This window comes from Mustela nigripes, chromosome 4 (genome assembly GCF_022355385.1).
Source record: "Mustela nigripes isolate SB6536 chromosome 4, MUSNIG.SB6536, whole genome shotgun sequence".
In the NCBI taxonomy this organism is placed as follows: domain Eukaryota; kingdom Metazoa; phylum Chordata; class Mammalia; order Carnivora; family Mustelidae; genus Mustela; species Mustela nigripes.
The window spans coordinates 22,159,658-22,178,832 of NC_081560.1; the positions used below are offsets into that span (position 1 = coordinate 22,159,658).

At 46.8% G+C, this 19,175-nt stretch overlaps 1 protein-coding gene across 2 annotated transcripts in view; it reads left to right on the forward strand.

Annotated features, from left to right (window-relative positions):
* UBE2H (ubiquitin conjugating enzyme E2 H) overlaps positions 1 to 14,897 on the forward strand; it is a 102,969-nt gene extending 88,072 nt beyond the window's left edge. For both annotated transcript variants that reach the window (XM_059396409.1, XM_059396410.1), the window contains 2 exons: positions 5,831 to 5,959; positions 10,555 to 14,897. In XM_059396409.1, the coding sequence (XP_059252392.1) occupies positions 5,831 to 5,959; positions 10,555 to 10,679 (254 nt within the window). In that variant the 3' untranslated portion in view covers positions 10,680 to 14,897. The remainder of the gene's footprint in view (positions 1 to 5,830; positions 5,960 to 10,554) is intronic.
* Positions 14,898 to 19,175: the final 4,278 nt, after the last annotated feature.

Consider the following 19,175-nt stretch of genomic DNA (forward strand, 5'->3'; position numbering starts at 1 on the left):
TGGGATCGAGTCCCGCATCGGGCTCTCTGCTCAGCAGGGAGCCTGCTTCTCTCTCTCTCTCTGCCTGCCTCTCCATCTACTTGTGATTTCTCTCTGTCAAATAAATAAATAAAATCTTTAAAAAAAAAAAAAATGGATTTTTTTTTTTAAATATTTGAGCCTAGTCCTTTGATGACATATGAAGCCTACTTTACAGTCCTTTTTAGTAATGTGTTAATTCTCCCATGTAAGGAACTGCAGTATTATACTTCTCTTTTTTGCAGATGAAGAAATTGAGATGCAGAGAGGAAGAGACCTGCCCAAGGTCAAAGAGCAAGTCAGTGGAAGGCCTGAGATTAGACTTGCAGTCTTCTAGGTTTCCCATCTGTTGTTTACCACTTTTGCTGGAAACAGTTCAGTCTAATGGAATTTGCTCTGCCCGAAGTCTGCAGTGTGTTAGATGATCTCTCTCGCTGCCTCTTACACTCCAGAGCAGCCTGTTAAAACCCCTTGAAAATGAATCCACTTTCTTCTACCTTCCATTTCGAGTACCTCCACGTGGAGGAAGTGAGGGTGACAGCAGAGTGCAGGAAGGAGCTGAAAGGCTCAGGGCGTGGCGCCCCTACAGCTGCCTGAGCAGCTTCGTTCAGAGCCCTGAACCTTTTCAGAGAACCCGCAGGCCAGTAGCTGTCTTCCCGTTTGTTCCGGGTAGGGGCGTGCAGGGTAGGTAGCATTTCCTGGCTGTGCAGCTGCGCACACACGTATGCAAGTCTGTCCTGAGCCAGAGGCCATGGTGTAGGTAATGAGGCCTCAGTGTGCAGCGTTTGGCAAAACTCCACAGGTAATTTTGATGGACAAACATCGAGGATCTAGACTAACTAGGAACCACTGCTCTGGGCTGAAGGGGGTAAATGGTGCTGCTTTTGATAAGAGATCAGTATGATTTGGTGTTTTTAAAAATTAAATATGAATATAAATTATTAGTTTAAGTGCCTAAACTGAGGAATGAGTGTTGTAATATTGTTAATATTAATACTGTAAGATCAGGCTGAAGAATCGCGTCTTAATGGACTGCATTTTTGTAAGTGCTGATTTAGTCCAAAGCAAAAGTAAGAGCTGTTTGCTTGTCATAAAGCATACTTCTCAGGGATCTTTGGACTTCCTTTAAAAATTAAGGCAGCCAGTAATGGCACCAGCTGACTGTAATCTTGAGATTGGGGTGTTCTGTGTGTCTGGTTTCTCTCCCTTTCAAAAAATGGACAATTGATATTTTTTAAAAAGACTTTTAAAGTGAGAGATGCTGATATTTTATTACCATTATTAATAATTCTAGGGGGGAAACCCTCTCATTTTATAATGGATTTTTCCAAAGGTAAGTATCTTCATTTCACTTTCAGTTTACAGTTTAGGTTTCTTCTTCTCCTTCTTGTTTTTAACATTTTTATTTATTTATTAGAGAGAGCACAAGCAGGGGAAGGAGCACAGTGAGAGGGAGAAGCAGACTCCCCACTGAGGCTGGGGAGCCTAACTTGGGACTCGATCCCAGGATCCCAAGATCATGACCTAAGCCAAAAGCAGATGCTTAACTGAGTGAGCCACCCAGGCACCCCAGTTTAGATTTCTTCTGTCAACACTTATCTTGAAAGAAGATTTTTATCTGTAACTTTGGAGAGATGTTTCCTTGGAGAGGACCCTCTCACTAGTAAGCACTCTGTTAGCCACTCCCAGGGCTGTGTTACCTGTTTTTATTTTATTTTATTTTTATTAAGGTTTTTTTTTTAATTTATTTGTCAGAGAGAGGGAGAGAGAGCGAGCACAGGCAGACAGAATGACAGGCAGAGGTAGAGGGAGAAGCAGGCTCCCTGCTGAGCAAGGAGCCCGATGTCCCAGGACGCTGGGATCATGCCCTGAGCCGAAGGCAGCTGCTTAACCAACTGAGCCACCCAGGCGTCCCAAGTGTTACCTGTTTTTAAAATGGCCATGTCAGGGCACCTGCCTCGCTGGCTTAGTTAAGGGTCTGCCTTTGGCTCAGGTCATGTTCTCAGGGTCCTGGGATCGAGCCCCATGTTGGGCTCCCTGTTCAGCATGGAGTCTGCCTCTCCCTTTGCCGACCACTCCCATTCTGTCTCTTTCAAATAAATAAATAAAATCTAAAAATAAAAAACAAAATGGCCATAGCCACAACACCCTTGTCTTCAAATGCTGTCCTCTTCACCCACAACCTGGCTGTGTACATTTTCTGCTCCTCTGTTTTAGAGGCATGACTCAGCACATCTGTAAAATGGATCAGAAGTGTGTTAATGCAGGAAGACAAACATAGGAAGGTAGAACTAATAATTGAGAGTTCTTTACTTTGGGGAACAAATACCTAGGCAGGGTCACTTCTGGTAGCTTAAAAAACTTAAAAGTAGTGGGGAAAAGGTACAAAAGTCCCTTCTTGGAACACAGAAAACACTTAGTTATAAAGCATGTTATCTGCTGTATTTCTCAAGTCCTCAAGCACTTCTGAACATTACTTAAAGAGAAAAAACCTACTGTGTGTGTGTGTGTATGTGTATTTTAAAGGTTTTTGTTGTTTGATAGGAATATTCATCAGCTAATGTTTCTGAGTAGCCCCTGATATGACAGGAGAATGCCCAGGTCACCATGTGTGGGTGTCTGTGAGGCCGTGGGCTACTTTCTGTGGTTTAGCTCCTTGAGCTCCTTGAAAGTAAGCAAAGTATCAGACAGAGCCACAGAAATCCCTTAACATTCTCTGCTTAGAGATCATTCTGTGGGCCTTGAACTTGAGAGGAGGGAAGACTGCATGGGGTGGGGGTTGGGGTGGCCATCTGTGAGGATATGCAGTTTTAATTTTCTTTTTAATTTTTTTAGACTTTTTAAAAAATTTATTTGATAGAGATCACAAGTAGGCAGAGAGGCACGCAGAGAAAGAGGAAGGGAAGCAGGCTCCCGGCCGAGCAGAGAGCCCGATGTAGGGCTCGATCTCAGAACCCTGGGATCGTGACCTGAGCTGAAGGCAGAGGCTTTAACCCACTGAGCCACCCAGGCGCCCCAGATATGCAGTTTTAATGCCAAGATGCGGGTAGCTTGTGCCTTCATGAAAGTTTCGACACTGCTCATTTCATCTATTCACAGAGGCAGCATGGGGGATAAGCCCAGGATTGAAACGCAGTTACCTAACCTCTCTGTGCCTCAGTTTCCACCATATGCAAAATGGAGATAGTAATGGTACCGAGGTCATTGGCTGTAGTGAAACTGAGTGTGCACGTAAAGTACTCAAGGAGGTCTGGCTTGGAGTGAGGGCTTTGTAAATTCAGGCTGTTGCTGCTCCCGTTCCTGTTAGTAACACGTTAGTGCTGGTGTCAGTCTTGTTAACTCTTCCCTGCTCCCAGATCATAATCGAGTTTGTAAAACTTCCACACCCTTGTTTTTTTCCTTCTGAATGTATTTACCTTGATTTTTTTTTTAGACTTCGGTTTTACTGAAATATTTCAAATATATGCAAAAGTAGAAAGGACATATTCATAGGAAAATGCTATTTTTAAAGGGTTAAAAAAAAGCAAAGTGTCACTTGATGTGTGAAAAGGAGAAGTCGCAAGCATATTGCCTTGAGATAACTTTTTAAATATCCTTATGCACATGTATTGTACATAGTTACAAGTCTAGAGAACATACCATTTTATGGACTTCATCCCCCAACATCAGAGCATGTTTTTTTCCGACTCTTTAGCCTTTTGAGTAGTTTTCATTGGTTTTATGCCATGAATAATTCCTGGTTTGTTGAATATGTTGCTTCCTTTTTTAAAAAAATTTTTAAGTATAATGTCAGTGAAAATCTTACTACAGGTGATGGGGTTATCTTGGAGGATTATTTTTGTTTTACTTTTTTGATTAGGAATCTCTCCATTTATTTCCTGGCACGAGGGAATCTTACTATGACATGGTTCTTTGGGAAGTTAGCCTTAGGAAGGTGAAATAGCTCCAGTCCATGTAATAATAATACCAAGTCTCTTGTTACTTGATGCCTAGGGTAAACCTCTATGTCTGCACCTGGTGCATGGCAACAGGTGACATTACTGTCTAGACCTGTGCTGTCCAATATGGGATCTATTAGCCATGTGTACTAACTTAAATGTAAGTTAGAATTAAGTAAAATGAAAATTTTAGTCACACAGTCACACCAGCCAGAGCATGTCCATAGCCACATATGGCCAGCAGCTGCCATATTGGTCGGTGCCGATGCAGAACATTCTCATCATGCGGAAAAGTTCCATTAAACGGTGCAGCTCCAACTTATTCTCCAGCTGCACACCCTGACCGTTAGGGAAGCCTTACACTGACGAGGAAGAGCTGTTACTCATGGGGTTTTCTAAAGCAGAGGGTGGCACACGTTTGCCTGGTTTTGTATATAAAGTTTGATTGGAACACAGTCCCACTGGTTTTGTTTTCCCATTATCTGTGAGTGCTGTTGTACTATGGTGGCAAAGCTAGGTGTTGAGTTGTTAAAAGAGAGTCCAAACGTGGCCCACAAGGTCTAAAGTATTTATTCTGGCCCTCTGTGAAAAAGTTTATCAACCCCTTTTACCTAGACCAGGATTTCTTAACCTCAGCACTGTTGAATTTTGGCCCAGATAATTATCTGTTGTAAAGGGCTGTCCTGTGCATTACGGGGTGTTCAGCCGCGTCCCTGCTTCTCTGTGGGAGGGCTGCTAGCACCACCCGTTCCCCCTCCGCCCTCCAGGTGTGACAACCAAAAATCTCTCCAGACATCGCAGGGTGTCTGCCAGGGAGCAAAACCATGCCTCCCTGAGAACCACGGTGATGTGACGTGAGCAGACATTCACTTAGAAGACTGCATCAGAGTGCTCCTGTAAAGGGGAAAAAATACAGTAAAAGAGCAGAATAAATGTTAGGAGTGGTTCTTACGCTGCTGTGCTTTAGCATTCTCCCCAGAAACAAATTTTTCCACATAAAACATGATAGAGTAACTGAAGGAGGGCAGAGAGCTGGAGGCACTAAGATTCCCCAGTTGACTACTGAGGGCCAAACGGAACGGATGTTACCCCATCTCTGAAGTGATGAGAATGTGTAGTTTATTTTACAGGTTTGCAAGGCCCATTTCCTATATAAAGCACTATGTGGCTGCAAAGTTCTTGTTGCCTTTGCCATGTGTGAAATGTTACCGCTGTATACCCAGCACCTTGTGCTGCATCTGGCAAGAAGGGAGCTAATATGTGTGTATTAAAATGATTATTAATAAATTCAGTAAATTGGTATTTCTCTGTCTCATGATTATCTATGATTTTAAGTGGCCTCTGTAGGTTCCTACCTTCATTAGCCGGAAGAATCAAAAAACTGGTTCTGTTTACCTCCATTAAAGGGGATGAGAATTGAATTAAACATCAAGGCCTATAAAACTTCTTTTGAGATCTGGCGCTTGAATACTTTCCAGAGTGGGAATTTTCAAAGCTGTAGAAAAAGGTGATATTAAGAGATAACTACTCGTTTTGTAAAACTGTACAGTGCTGTAGAGTTTGGGGGTATGCGTTTTAATTAATGTCTGTAATATTTCTGAATTCTTGGTTTAGAACATGGAGTGAATTAGAATTGGGACAGTTGCCTTTGGAAGTGAATATCAGACACCTTCATCTGATTCTTCAAAGCAAAATTAAATTTTAAGTTTTAAAATTGGTACTGAAAAGCCTGTGTGCTAGAGCTCACATGTAACAGAGCACACTGTTATGGAAAACGTCCACGTGGCTGATTATTTTGGAAGATAAGCAGTGTTGACTACTGAACTCAAGTGAATTTTATTCCATGCATGACATATTTCTGTTTGTTTTTTCAGATCTTACCAATATATTTGAGTCCTTCCTGCCCCAGTTGTTGGCCTATCCCAACCCCATAGATCCTCTCAACGGTGATGCTGCAGCAATGTACCTCCACCGACCAGAAGAATACAAGCAGAAAATTAAAGGTAAGAGAGCAAATAGTTTAACCTAGGACAGAAAAACTTAACATGTATTGGGCTTTAAATGCCTTTTAAGATCATTAAATGCCTTTCTTAGTTAATAATTTTTCTCAGGCCTTAAAAGAGACCGCTGTCTCTGGGCTGGAGCAGAACTCACTAGCCCCTGTAGTTCCAAGGGGTCATCCACACCTTGGGAAGGCTGAAGGTCCCAGCAGGGAAGACGAGAGGGAGTGAGAAAGAGCAAAAGGAAAGATGAGAAAGTGGGGGAGGGCCCTTGGCGGGTGTGGTGGAAATCCCCACGGACCCCTGTCCAGAAGAACCGCGGCCTTCATTTGCTTCCTCTTGCCTTGTAGAATTAGAAAATTGGGACTCAAGAATGAAGTAATAAAAGAAAGACATAATCTCCCATCTGTTTACAGACCGTATCATCCTGGCCCGTCAGGAAAGCTGTTAACTTTAGAAGTTGGGAAATGCCACATTTATCCTTATACTTCTTTTTTATTGTATCATTTTACCTGTTGAATTAAGAATATCCAGCTGTTTTCCTGGCCCCATACTGACTGACTTTCACTTTGGAAAGTTTACATCTGGGCACATTTCTTGTCTGCTACAGAGAGCTGGCCCTAGGGCCCCGTTTTCTAGTAAAACTTGAAATGTGCTGTGCTAGGTAGAAACGTGCTCGTGGTAGGAGCGTTCATTTGCTCATCCTTTACGATCTGGAAAACTCCTTTCTCACTCTGAAAGTTACCTGCTAATGGGACATGAAGTTCATTAAAATGAACTGTGGTTTTGAAAGAACATCTGGAACTTCACACCAGTTTACTGGTATTCATTTTTACCTCTCCGTGTGCTTGAGAACCTTCATAGTGAAAAGTGGTTCCAAGTTCCAAAAGTGGTTTCAAGTTCCACCAGAAAGGAAAGGAAAGGAATTCAAAGTCCATGAAAGTAGGCCTGTTCTCCTTACCAGATGGCGGTCATTGTTACCTAATTGTTAGCATGACTTGCCTGAAGATTGTCAGCTTCTGCTGGTTGTGTGGCCCTCTGAGGTCCGTTTGCAAGAGGTGGCAGTAGAAATAATTTATAAGAGCCTGGAATATATATGTCTTCACTCTTAACTGTGCAGGCATGAGATAGGCGCATCTGAGGCTTCCCTTTGGTTTTCTCGCTCTTCTCTGATTCCTGTAGGGTACTGTTCGGTACTTCTGTTGAGATAAATAAATCTACTCCAGTTAATTTACTTGGGTTTCAGGTGTCCTTGGAAATTAATACCTAATTTATGTAGCAGAATATCTTTATAGCCAAACATGTATTTCAAGAGGAAAGAAAGCAGTCCGTTTCTACCAGATGAAATTCTGTTATGAGACTGTATTAAGCTTGGGACACAGGAATCCCTTAGCAGTGTTTGCAGCCCACAGACATCTCGCTGTGGAGATATTTCTATAGTTCTTACATTCATTATGCCTCAGCAGTGTAGCACTATTCCTGTTTTAGTACATATCTGCTATAGTACCAGCTACAGAAGGAATCCAATCTACATTTTTATTTTAGAATGGCAGGCTCTAGCTTAGGGAATTTTTGCTTTCTGAAATGTCAGTGTTGGCTATCATTTTTGTCTTCCTGAGTAATGAAAATCAGGACTGTAAGAACCATCCTGACGGCTTAAACGTGCCCCCCCCCCCCGCCCCCGTCCACAGCCAGGGGGCTTGTCCTCCCAGTTCTCCCCTGCCTCCCGCCACGGGTTCTCCTCTGCACCCAGCCTGTTGGAGGCATCCCCCGCTCAGAAGCTTTTGTCTGCTCCTGTGGACCTCTTTAGGAGTCCTGCTCTTGATTTCCTGTCATTTTCAAACTTCTCACTTCCTTGCCCTAAACCCCTGCCAGTTCGTTTTCCCTCCTCTTCTGATAATCTATGACTCCCATGCCTCCCTAATCATGTGCAGTCTGCTCAAGACCTGTTCCTCTGACTTCTCTGCAGCTTTTGTGTTCTGCCCTTTCCCTTCCGGAAAACCTTTCTCACTCCATTCCCAGACATGGTCATTGTCTTTAAGCCTCTCAGGTCATTCAGCCCTCCCTCACCCCCCTCACCACCTGGGGAGCTGATTCGCCCCTCACTGCTTGAGGTGATTCCCTCCAGGTAGGTGATTTCCAAAAACATGTCTAGATGGGACCTCTCTCCCAGGCTGCTACCAGGAGACAGTTCTCTGTCTAGCCTCACAGGTCAGCGTGTGTAACTTTTACCATGCATGGATTTTGTCAGCATTCACATTTAGTTGACGTTTTTTATCATGTAGATAGGAGCTGCCTATAGGAGGAGCACCAGGGAACTGTCTGAAGAACTCACGCTTCCGCATCTTAGCCTGCCATTCCCGGCTCGGCTCGCTCTCACTGGGTGTGATCTCCATCTTCACCTTCACTCCTAAATGAAGCAATATGTGACCATCACACTGGATGAGTTTCAGATACTCAGCTGTATTCCCTTCCATAGGAGAAGTGTCAACCTAAAAAAAAAAACCCAGAGGATAACTTAACCATATACTCACCATCCAACTACAGTAGGACCTGCTGTACATTTTGCCTTATTTGCTTCAGATACAAATGTAGTTCTTGGTCTTGTGTTTGACATCCTGGCCATGTCCTCCTCTCTTGTGCTTTTTTTAATTTTGTTTTTAAGATTTTTTGAGAGCACATAAGCAGGGGAAGCAGCAGGCAGAGGGAGAGGGAGAAGTAGGCTCCCCTCTGAGCAAGGAGCTGGACGCAGGGCTCCCATCCCTGGACCCTGGGATCCTGACCTGAACTGAAGGCAGATGCTTAACCCACTGAGCCACCCAGGCTCCCCCTCCCCTCTGCTTTTGGTGAGGCTGTGCCTTTCACCTGGAATGGCATGTCCTGTGCTACAGCTGAGAATTCCTTCACGGGTCAGTGCCGCTGTGCCGGCCTTCCTAGCTCTGAGAGGCCAGAGGCCCTGCCTTCATGTTCCCCCGATCGCACCCGGCAGCTGACTTCTTTCATCTGCATCTGCGCCTCCTGCTCGTGAATGACCTTGCTCTTCATTTTTCTGTCTCCTGAAAGGCCGTGTCCTAGTATGCTAAACACTTAAAACATACTTATTTCCTCGAATATACTCAAGAAGACTAATAATATCACCTTACAATGTCAGTGAGAAATGTCAAAGTGCAGCAACTTCTTCTACAAATGCAGCGAAGTAGCTGACCGATTAGAGGGTAAAAATAACCTTTCTGAGACTATGATAAACATTTCTAAGAGGTAAATTCAGGTGCGTTCTTACCTAAGCAGGAGCTTTTGAAGTCTCATCTCTGCCTAAAACTTCATGTAATGAATTTGTAGGGTTTTAAGTCCAAAGACTGCAAACTTTTTCTGTAAAGGACCAGATGTGACCACATGTAGTCTCTGTCACATATTCTTTCCTTTTTTTAAAAAAAAAAAAAAACCTTTTAGGGGCCCTTGGGTGACTCAGTCATTTGAGGATATGCCTTCAGCTCGGGTCATGATCTTAGGGTTCTGGGATCGAGCCCTGCATCTGGCTTTAAATATATCAGAAATACTCTTAGCTAGGCCCCTGTGTTCCGTTATTCAAACTTGGCCAGCTCCTTTGGCCATTTTCCTTCTCTCACTCTTGTGCTCGGTGCCTGTGACTCCGTAGGAGAGAAACATGGCGTAAGGAATGAGGGCGTGTGTCTCTCCTGCTGACTCTCTCAGTAGGTCCCGTCTTGTCTCTTCATACTGTGTGTAGGCCATTTACTGAAAATCAGCGTGCGCTTAGAGTTTTTAGGAACAAGTTGTTTGTTCAGCAGTTCTTAAAACTTTGTTTCAGCCTCATATTCAGGTGAGTAGTAGATGATGGAGTCACTCAGGCTCGCTGTGTCTCCAGATAGCAGCTCGTTCCTGAGCGGATGGAGAGACCGTTTTCACCAGCTGCTTCAGAAACCTGACAGGCAGGATCTGTTTAGACTAAAATCTGTTCCTAAAATAATGGATTTGGGCTGACTGTAATTATGTAAGTGCAAGTCTGAAAATGATGGGGGATTTCCTTATAAATTACTGTGGAATCATAACCAGTCCTGCTCTGCCTGGGAGGTGAATAGTTTTTTTAACACAGAGATAAGGAGAAAGTCAGTCCTAATGTCCCCAGTCGTGCAGGTTTGAAGGAGCTCGGCCATACGGATAAGCCAACAAGGCAAGAGCGAGGGCGGCCTGGCAGCCTCACTGGAGGCCAGTTCACACCAGACACCGTCCTAGACATCTGCCGGCTCTCCCCTGCTTCACAGCCGAGGCCTGGGGCGGTGGGCTGCCTCGGACACAGGCACCTGGGAGGGGATGGTGCTGGGGAATTTGGGGCTAGAGGTGCAGTCTGTGTCTCTTCCCTGCACGTCAGATGCTTTGCTTCGCCTCTCTTACGAAGGGGGCAGAATGCACGAACGCCAAAGACATACTCCGTGGGGTTTCCCCTTAGCTGTAGTGACCAGAGCCTAGCAGGTAAGGAAGGCCTGAACTTCCCTGGCCCCGCGCCAGCTTTGGGGGTCACCCAACCACAGACCTGCCTGCTCACCGCCCCTGTGTTTTCTTCCTCCCCACCCCCTGTGCAGAGTACATCCAGAAATACGCAACAGAGGAGGCACTGAAAGAGCAGGAGGAGGGCACCGGTGACAGCTCGTCGGAGAGTTCTATGTCTGACTTTTCGGAAGATGAGGCCCAGGATATGGAGTTGTAGTAGAAAAAGCACCTGCTTTTCAGAAAGACTATTACTTCCTAACCATGAGAAGCAGACTATAATATTCATATTTAAACAAAGCAATTTTTTTTATTACTAAACAAGGTTTTTATGAATAATAGCATTGATATATATATATTATATATCACCCTTTAGATCTTGATTTCTTGGTCATTTCTCAATCTGAGGTGCATAGCATATTCCCACATTCCATTTTGGTAGCAATATGCGGTCTGAATGCATGCGTTCACAAGTCCACTCGGCCAAGTCAGCCTGTGTGCTGCTCAACTGTCAAAAGAAACAGCCGCTCCGATAGATAGACGAGAGTAAGAATAACAGGAAAAAAGTTGCTTCTTTTATTGATGGTTCCAAAGAAACAAACCAAACCATCCAGCCCTTGGACGTGAAGATAGAATAGTGCTTTTTCAAAATGGACGGGAGGAACTGGGGGAGGACCAGGCCTGCTGTGGGAGCACGAGGAGCCGCTCCTTCCTGGGACTCCCAGGTGGCCCCGTTTCTGTGGAGTAACAGTAGAGAACAGGGAGCTAATTGGAGTATTGAAACGTAAAACAATTTCTGACTCTGGATTTTAAGTACATTTTTATATGCAGATTCCTGCCCGACTCACTAGCAGGCCCTGCGGCCACAAGTGTTTTTGCTTTGGAGAACCTCTCGGAAGTGTTTTCTGAACCGGATTCTTTTTCTTGGGGTAGTGCTTGTAATCCATAGCTTTCTGAGGGGACAGGACAGGAGGAGTAGAGTGACCGGGAAGGTGCTTTGTCTCATCCAGCACCTGCAGAGTCGCCGCCTTGTCCTCTAGGCCACTTTGAGACTGCTGCCCTGGACTGAGAGCTTTAAGTTGGAGGGTGGTTGTGGGTGTTTTTGTTTGGGTTGGAGCTTTTTTTTTTCTTTCCCTTTCCTTTCCTCCCCCCCATCTCTCCCGCCTTTATTTTTAAAATGGTGTGTGTGTGTGAATTGTGCTTAGGTTGCAAATTTAATCTTCACCTATAATCTTCACCTACCAAGAGATGGCCTCCTCCTCGGACAGCCGCTCAGTGGACCATTAGACTCGGCACGAAGACCCGTCTGGTGGCTGTGACTCCCGAGTACTCTCCTCCCCTCCATGTTTTGGTTTTGTTTTCCCTTCTGCTGCCGCTCTTGGCAGCAGCCTGGTCATCATCTGCTTGTGGGAGTGGGAAATGGGTATTTTAGACCCAACACACATTCTAAATTGAAAATGAGTAATAATTGGAACAAATAAAGGTCCTTGTACCCAAAGTGACTCTACATGGGAAAAACAAACTGCTTTTTTTCAGAGTGTGACTGAATAAGAGGAAAGCGTTCGGAAATACGATGCAGTAGAACAGGTTTTGAAGGAAGAACATATTCTCTCCTGTATGTGTTAAGAGGAAATCAGACAGTTTAAAATGCCTGCTAATCAAATGTTTACTCAGCTCACCATATGTCCAGGTTGCCGGCAGAGTTTCTTTCGAATCTGAGTGTTGCCTGCTGAGTTTGGAGAACCTTAGACAGCAAGTCTGTATCCCTTTTTTGCCACAACCAATAGGACAGAAGCAGAATTAGCCAATCCTAAAACCTTCTAAAGACCATTTTTTAATGTCCCACTGGGATAATTGAGTTTTTCTTTCTGGTGTGTGTTTTTAGTTTAGAAGTGCTATCTGTTCCACAAGATTGGAGTCAGTGAGGTTGGAAGATACCCTTTTTTTATTCAAAAAGCACAATCAATACTTTTCTTTGAAAATCTATATAAAGTACAACTTGCTTTTAGCATGATTATTTTCCTAAAAGACAAAGAATTTTCTTAATTTATGTTAATTACGGGCATGAAGCAAAAGGTTTTCTTTAAAAAAAAAAAAATTTAAAGTGCAGTTACGTAGGGCTGTGGTTAGTTAACCGTACCAAGTTTATCTATCTAGCATTTGTGGCTTGTTGGAGGGGTAGTGTTAACTATTTAACATGGAATGGTGTGCTTTAACTTCTCTAGCGCGTTGTCTTCTCTTACTTTGGGGGAGGGAGGGTCTCTGCTGGCACTGTCTAACCTGCTTACCTGCTGAATTAGCAGTTTGCTTGTGCTATAACCGTTTAAATTGTAGGTGCGACTTAGGGTAGGCTTTAAAAGTGCTGGGTGGTGATTTGAGTTCAAACAATAAAAATTGTATTTTTTCAATATTGTATAAACAATAGTGTTCTAATTACCTTTCAAAAAAATAATGTCCAGATAATAATTGCTTTTAATCTTGTCAAAAACAAGACAAAACAAACAAAACACGTAGAGCCAAGTTTGGGGGAATGTATGTGAGCCACAGCTCTGCTCCCCGACTAAATAACCTTTTTCTCAAAAAAGACATTGGCTCGCGGCGGATTGAACGCTCTGGCACTGGGAGTCTGGTGGTGCAGAAATTCTGAATGAAGACATGGCGGGGGAGGTCACAGGGGTTAAGAAGCAGATCCCAAGTGCGGCTGCAGCATGTGTGCGTGTGTGTCTGTCCATCCAAGTCTGTCTGATGAAGGTGTACTGAGGCTTCCCTGTTAGTGCAGGAAGCTCCTGGAATGGCTTTGGCTACCCGGATCACGCTGTACCTGCTGGTTCCGTGCAGATCTGTCCTTTCTGGGCACTAACCTTGGTCCCATGCATGCTCTGGCTCCATGTGGGGCTTTCCCTCTAGTCTGAGAAACTGGCTTTTGATGAGTTGAACAGAATCCTCCTTATGCTAACTTTTTGTCCCTTCCTATACCTGGGAGAGGTAGCCAGGAGAAGACGACCATGCTTCTAGGTACAGAGGGAGCTGGAAGAAAGCCTGGCTGGGAATCAGAGGACTCTGGCCAGCAGTGGTTGATGATACAGTAAGGCTAGAAGAGGGGGTATGACAGCTCTGGAAACTTTCCCAGATTTCCCGTCATAACACTCAGAAAAGCATCCAGAGCCCCTCAGTGGGGCTGAATGTGACTGCTTTTAAAGGTGGTGGTGGTAGGTCAGAGATGCTTCTGGCAGTTTCCCTCCCTTTCGTAGCATACCCATAGTTTCCAAGTTTTACCTTGTGGTTGACCAGCGCAAGCCATCCTTTGCCCCTGTCCAAATACCGAGCTCCAGCTCTCGCCAAAACCGACAAGCCAGGTGGCTGCAGCCGCAGCCCACAGCCCACTGCTCTCGGGCAGCCCCGGGACCGGGGCCTGGCAGGTTGCATTTGGTGGTAGCCAAGCTAGATGCTGGCATTGTGCTCTTTTGTCTTTGATCTTGTCACCCTCCTTGAGGTGACTGTGCAGTTTCAACCAGCATTTTATACTAGTAGTTTTCAGAAGTTGCCATGTGTCTCTCCGGTACCTAACGTCGTCGTCCTACTTCAGAAGCTGTTCTCATTGCCAACTGGCTGAGCTAAGCTCCTGAGGAGTGTCTCCCCTCGAAGGAATTTTTTCCTCCTCAAAATGCTCTCTGAAGCTGATAAGGGTTGGCCTGACACTTGCTTTTCATTAGGCCTCCTGTTGCGGCTAGAATCATGAAAGACAGATCCTCTGCTAGCCTTCATGGGTGAAGTTTCTAGACACCAAGTTTCTGGGAACTGGTGTTCGATTTTTAAACGGCGTGTGGCCCTTCTACATTCTAGGGACTCAATCAGAAAAAGTGGAAGCCATTAACAAGAGGTAGCAAGAGTTCTTTTACCAACTTCTAACCGGGTTCACGGCCTTCTTGACTAAAGTTATTTCTGATTGGGCACAAAGACCTGTGTTTTCTTTGGACTTCTGAATCCATGTTCGTAATTTCTTTGGCCACTGAACACCTTGGCAGTTCCATCAAGGACTGGGGTGGAGGCCCCTGGGGAAAGGGGGAGCTCACCCTGGTCGGGCGGGCAGGGTCTCCACACACCTGAGGAAGGGCCAGGACTCTCACTTCAGCAAATACTCGTCTTGGCTGTGGGCTTGGGAAGAAATGGCCATTATTTACTGATTGTATTTGGTACATATTGTGTGATACTTGAAGAGAGAAAAGGGACTTACCAGCCCTTAATTGAAATCCAAGCTTTTTATCGCTTATTTGTTCCTTGCCCCCTCCTCCCTCCTACCTTCCTCCTCGCATTGTGATGATCTAGCGGGCACTTCTGTCAACAGGACAAATGCCGCCTCTGACTATAACCTCTTAATAGTTGTGTATAATGAAAACTGTAAACTTTTTTAAATAAAATGTGTATATACCTTGGCAAATGGCTGGACCTTGATCAATAAGATGATAGCCTCGGTGATTACTCAGCCCTTTCTTAAAAGCAACAACAAACACCCTCCTCGTTCATCTGACTCCTCTCAGCAGCAGACTCTGGCTTGTTTCTGTGTTCGCGAAGCCCTTACAGAGGAAGATGACTGGGTGGGTGTGGGAAGGGAGTGTCACCCAGAGACAGTGGTAACTAAGAAGCGCCACTTCCAGAGTCCTGTCTCTGCACCTGGAGTGGCAGGTGTGACTGCCGACTGTAAACACGTAAACACGTAAACGAGGCTGGCTGGGAGGCTTGTCCACACCTTGAAGGCCTGTGAAGTCCTGTAGCCTGAAGGTCCCCACCTGCCTTCCTGTGGGGCAGCGGGTTCAGCTTCCATGTTGCATGTCAGCCCAGATGATCTAGACCCTGTCGGCTAATGCCGAGCGAAGGATACTCACTTGGCCCGGAGTTCACAGGCGGCGGGGGGCAGTCTGCCTAAACAGGTGCCCCCCTGCGCCAGATGCCAGCCTCACCCTGGAGGATGAGGGTGGGTTTTGCCGTAGGGCGGATTGATGAGCTCAGCACTTCCATTCCTTTCCAAAGCATGTGCCCTCGATGGCCACCAGGTGGCGATGTTGCCCGTCTACTGGACGTGTGGGGTTTTGCCAGAAGGCCCTTCGGACAAAGGGAAAACTTGGTCACATGCTTTCATTCCCCCAAACTCTCTTCCACTGTTTTCTTCTCCTTACTCACTTTCCCAACCTTCCTTTATTCCGCACTTCCTCCTAATGGATTCTCTGGTAGGCCCAGCTGTGTGTCTACCAGGGGGAGGGAGAGTAAGGCCACTTAGGGAGTGGCGCTCTGCTGGGAATGAGCACCTTAGGCTCTCCTGGGGCAGGCAAGCCACGGCTCTCCGGGCTGCCCTCAGTGCTCAAGAGCAAAACATGCATCAGATTCTGTGCAGACCCCTCAAGGCCCAAGACCTTGGCCTTGGATTCATCTTTGAAATGTGGTCCCTCAGCTGGTAGGTTCTCACTCTGAGGCTCTGTGACTCCCAAACTCCAGTCTCTGAAACAGCAACCGCATCATGGGATACAGTGTCCCGAGAGGTTATTCCAGTAGCCTGTGAAACTGAGGTTTCAAGAGCAGGTGTTGATAGACTTTTGGGGCTCAAACAGCTTCGGGACGTAAGAGCATCTGTTTTCCAGCTGAAAGAACTAAGAGATGTGTGGGTCCTAGGAGTCTAACCTACTGATCTCGCATGAGGCAGCTGCTTTTAAAAGCCTGTGTGGCTTGGTGGGTTAAGCCTCTGCCTTCCACTCAGGTCATGATCTCAGGGTCCTGGGATCCAGACCTGCTTCTGGCTCTCTGCTCAGCAGGGAGCCTGCTTCCCTTCCTCTCTCTCTGCCCCCCTCTCTGCCTACTAGTGATCTCTGCCTGTCAAATAAATGAATCTTTAAAAAAAAAAACAAAAAACAAAAACCATGAGGAGCCTCAGGGCACACGTTGGAGCTTGGACGAACTCCCCACCCCATCCCCGAAATCTAACCCAGTGTCGCTCTTGCCTCAGCCTCAGTCCAGCTGCTTCCCAGGTGGCAGAGGGCTTTCCACTGCCTGCCTGAGGCAGGAGGGTACCCCTTTCCCGGGAAGGGACTCCAGGGCTCTGAGCTACATTGTCCTGGAAAAGACTTGAGGATACCAGAACTTTTATCACCTTAAATTCTCTTGCCATCTCTAAAGCCTGCTCTCTATCCCGGGGGATGAGCACCTGTGACACTAGACCCTGGTGTTTCCTGCTCCCCACCTGGAACCAGGGCAAAGAGGGTATTTACGGCTCCCCATGATCCCTGGTGCTGCAGAGGCCCTGGAGCTGCCTGATAGACCGAGCAGCCTCATTTATGAGAAAGCCAGAGGCTTCTCAGAGACCCAGATCCCCGGATGAACCCAGGACAATCCACCTTGGGTCAGCCCCGTTGCCCCACACCTCATGCTACAGGGTTTGTGCACCCAGAACGTCTTGGAACAGGAGAGTTACCCTGACAAGGGAGTGAATATTCGGTTAAAAATACAGGGATATTTCCCTTCTACCTCTGGGGAGGGGGTGTGAGTGTATGTGTGTATGCCTGTATGTATGTATATGTATGTATGGGAGTGTGTGTGTGTATATTATATATATATATATATATATATATATTTTTTTTTTTTTTTTTTTTTTGTAAAGGCTGGACACGTCTGTGGACCTGGGTCCTTCCGAACTCTTTAGGCCTCAGACTTGGCTCCTAGGATCTGGTGTCAGCAGTCAGGGTTGGCAGGGACAGACTTGGGCTTCCTAAGAGAGAAAAGGGCCCTCCTGGGTGTCCTGTCATTGATGATTAACCAGGAGAGGGGCTGCGCTGAGCGGTGGGGTTTGACCTTTGGGTCTCAGCTTTACTTCCTGTGACCCCTACCCGCCAAGAGCAGAACAAGAAGCTTCAGCCATTGTATAAACAGTAAATCAGGGGCCTGCTCCAGTCCACTAATATGCATTTAAAATGTGTGGAACGAAGCTTTTAAAAGATGCAGCTCTAAATATTTCAAAAGAAATAGGTACTGGTAACAAATCATTCCAAACACACGTGAAAGTCTTCCAGAAAGCCTTCCTCTGGAGAGAATTCAGACAATGATGACATCAGCAGTGGCTGAAGAGGGCTTTCTCTTAACGATCCTCACTCCCACTGGCCCTGGGAGCTCCTCCGGAAGGAAAATTGGACTTGACCCCATTTCACATTAACTACCTTGTGAGGCACCAAGAGAGGAGCAGAGGTAGCAAGTGGCACAGCCAACACTGGCCAAGGCTTCAGGCTGTGGGTGAGGGTTCTTTCTGTGAGTTCAGCTGTGCCAAGCCTTATGCCCATCTCCAACACATGTGGGGAGTGTGGGCACCAGTGTTGTGTGAGCCTTATCCTGACATCTAGGGGCACCTAAGAGATGCCTCTGGGTTGACCTGTGAGCCTGACTCTCTGACTTCTGTCAAGGGATCATTCCCATGGCCTTGGTCCCTGAGGGTCAGTCTTTGTCCACACACATCCCCATGCTCACTGATAAAACCATGTCACCAACTTCTGGGGCCTACAGTGGAGCCAAACTATAAGACTCCGACTTAGCCTGCTCCACACCATAGAGCAAACCCAGAAATAGAATGCCATCTACACAAGTAATTTATACAACTTTCTAGTAGCCATGTTTTTTTAAAACAAGGTAAAATGTGTTTTTCTTTCCCTGAACAGATCCAAAATATTTCAGTGTATGATTGCTATTTAAAAAATGAATCTTTAGCATTCTATTCCTGTCCTAACTCTGAAGTCCAGTATGGATTTTATCCAACACATCTCAATTTGGATACTACATTTTCAACGTTAAAAGTGGCATGCCATCCTAACAGGACAAAAGTTGTGTTACAGAAAAATTATTCACTGCTTGTTTTTAAATTTAATGACAATTAAATAAAAACATTCGGTTCCTCGGTTGCCACCATTCAAGGGCTCGATGGCCATGGGTGGTGACTCTTGGCTACCCGCAGGAGGACCCCAGGTACAGCAGGAATCTTGGAGAAGCAAAGAAACCACCAGAGCGTCAGTTACTGGGAATGTGGACAGAACCCAGAAGCTCGCACTCGGCAGAGGCTGTCCCGGGCCCGTGCGGGGCGTGGGGCGTCGGATGCATCGCGGCTGCGGGGCTGGGGGGGCCACCGTCCCCCAGCCCCAGCCGCCCGCACTCCCGGGATCCCGGCCGTCGGGGGCGGAAACGGGAGTGGCCCACCCACGAGCCGGAGGGGCTCGTCCCCGAGCGGGCTGGGCGGAGGACGCGCGCAGAGGCCGGCGCGGACAGGCGCGGCCCACCCCCGCCTTCTTGCGCGGCGGAGCGGCCCGGGTCCCGCCCTGCCGCGGACACCAGGGGGCGCCCGGGCCTCGCGCGGCGGCCCGCGGGCTCCCGTCCCTGCCCTCCCCGCCCCTCGGCCCCTGAGCCCTGGGAGCCCGGTGGGGCTGGACCCGAGGGCCCGGGTTGGGGGGTGGGGGTGTCCCTCCCGCCGGAGACACTCCGCCCCGCCCGCGGAGCCCGGCAGCCGCCGGAAAGAAAACAGCGAGGCCACCGAACCCCGAGCCCGGGGAAGCGACCCCGCCCGCAGTCACCCGGCCTTGACCCTCCGCGCCCATCTCTCCACGAGCCAGGGCCTTTCGGCCTGACTTGCTTCTTGGGCCGGGCTCCTGGTGGCCAGTGACACGTGTGGTTGCTTAAGCCAGCAAGGGCGGGT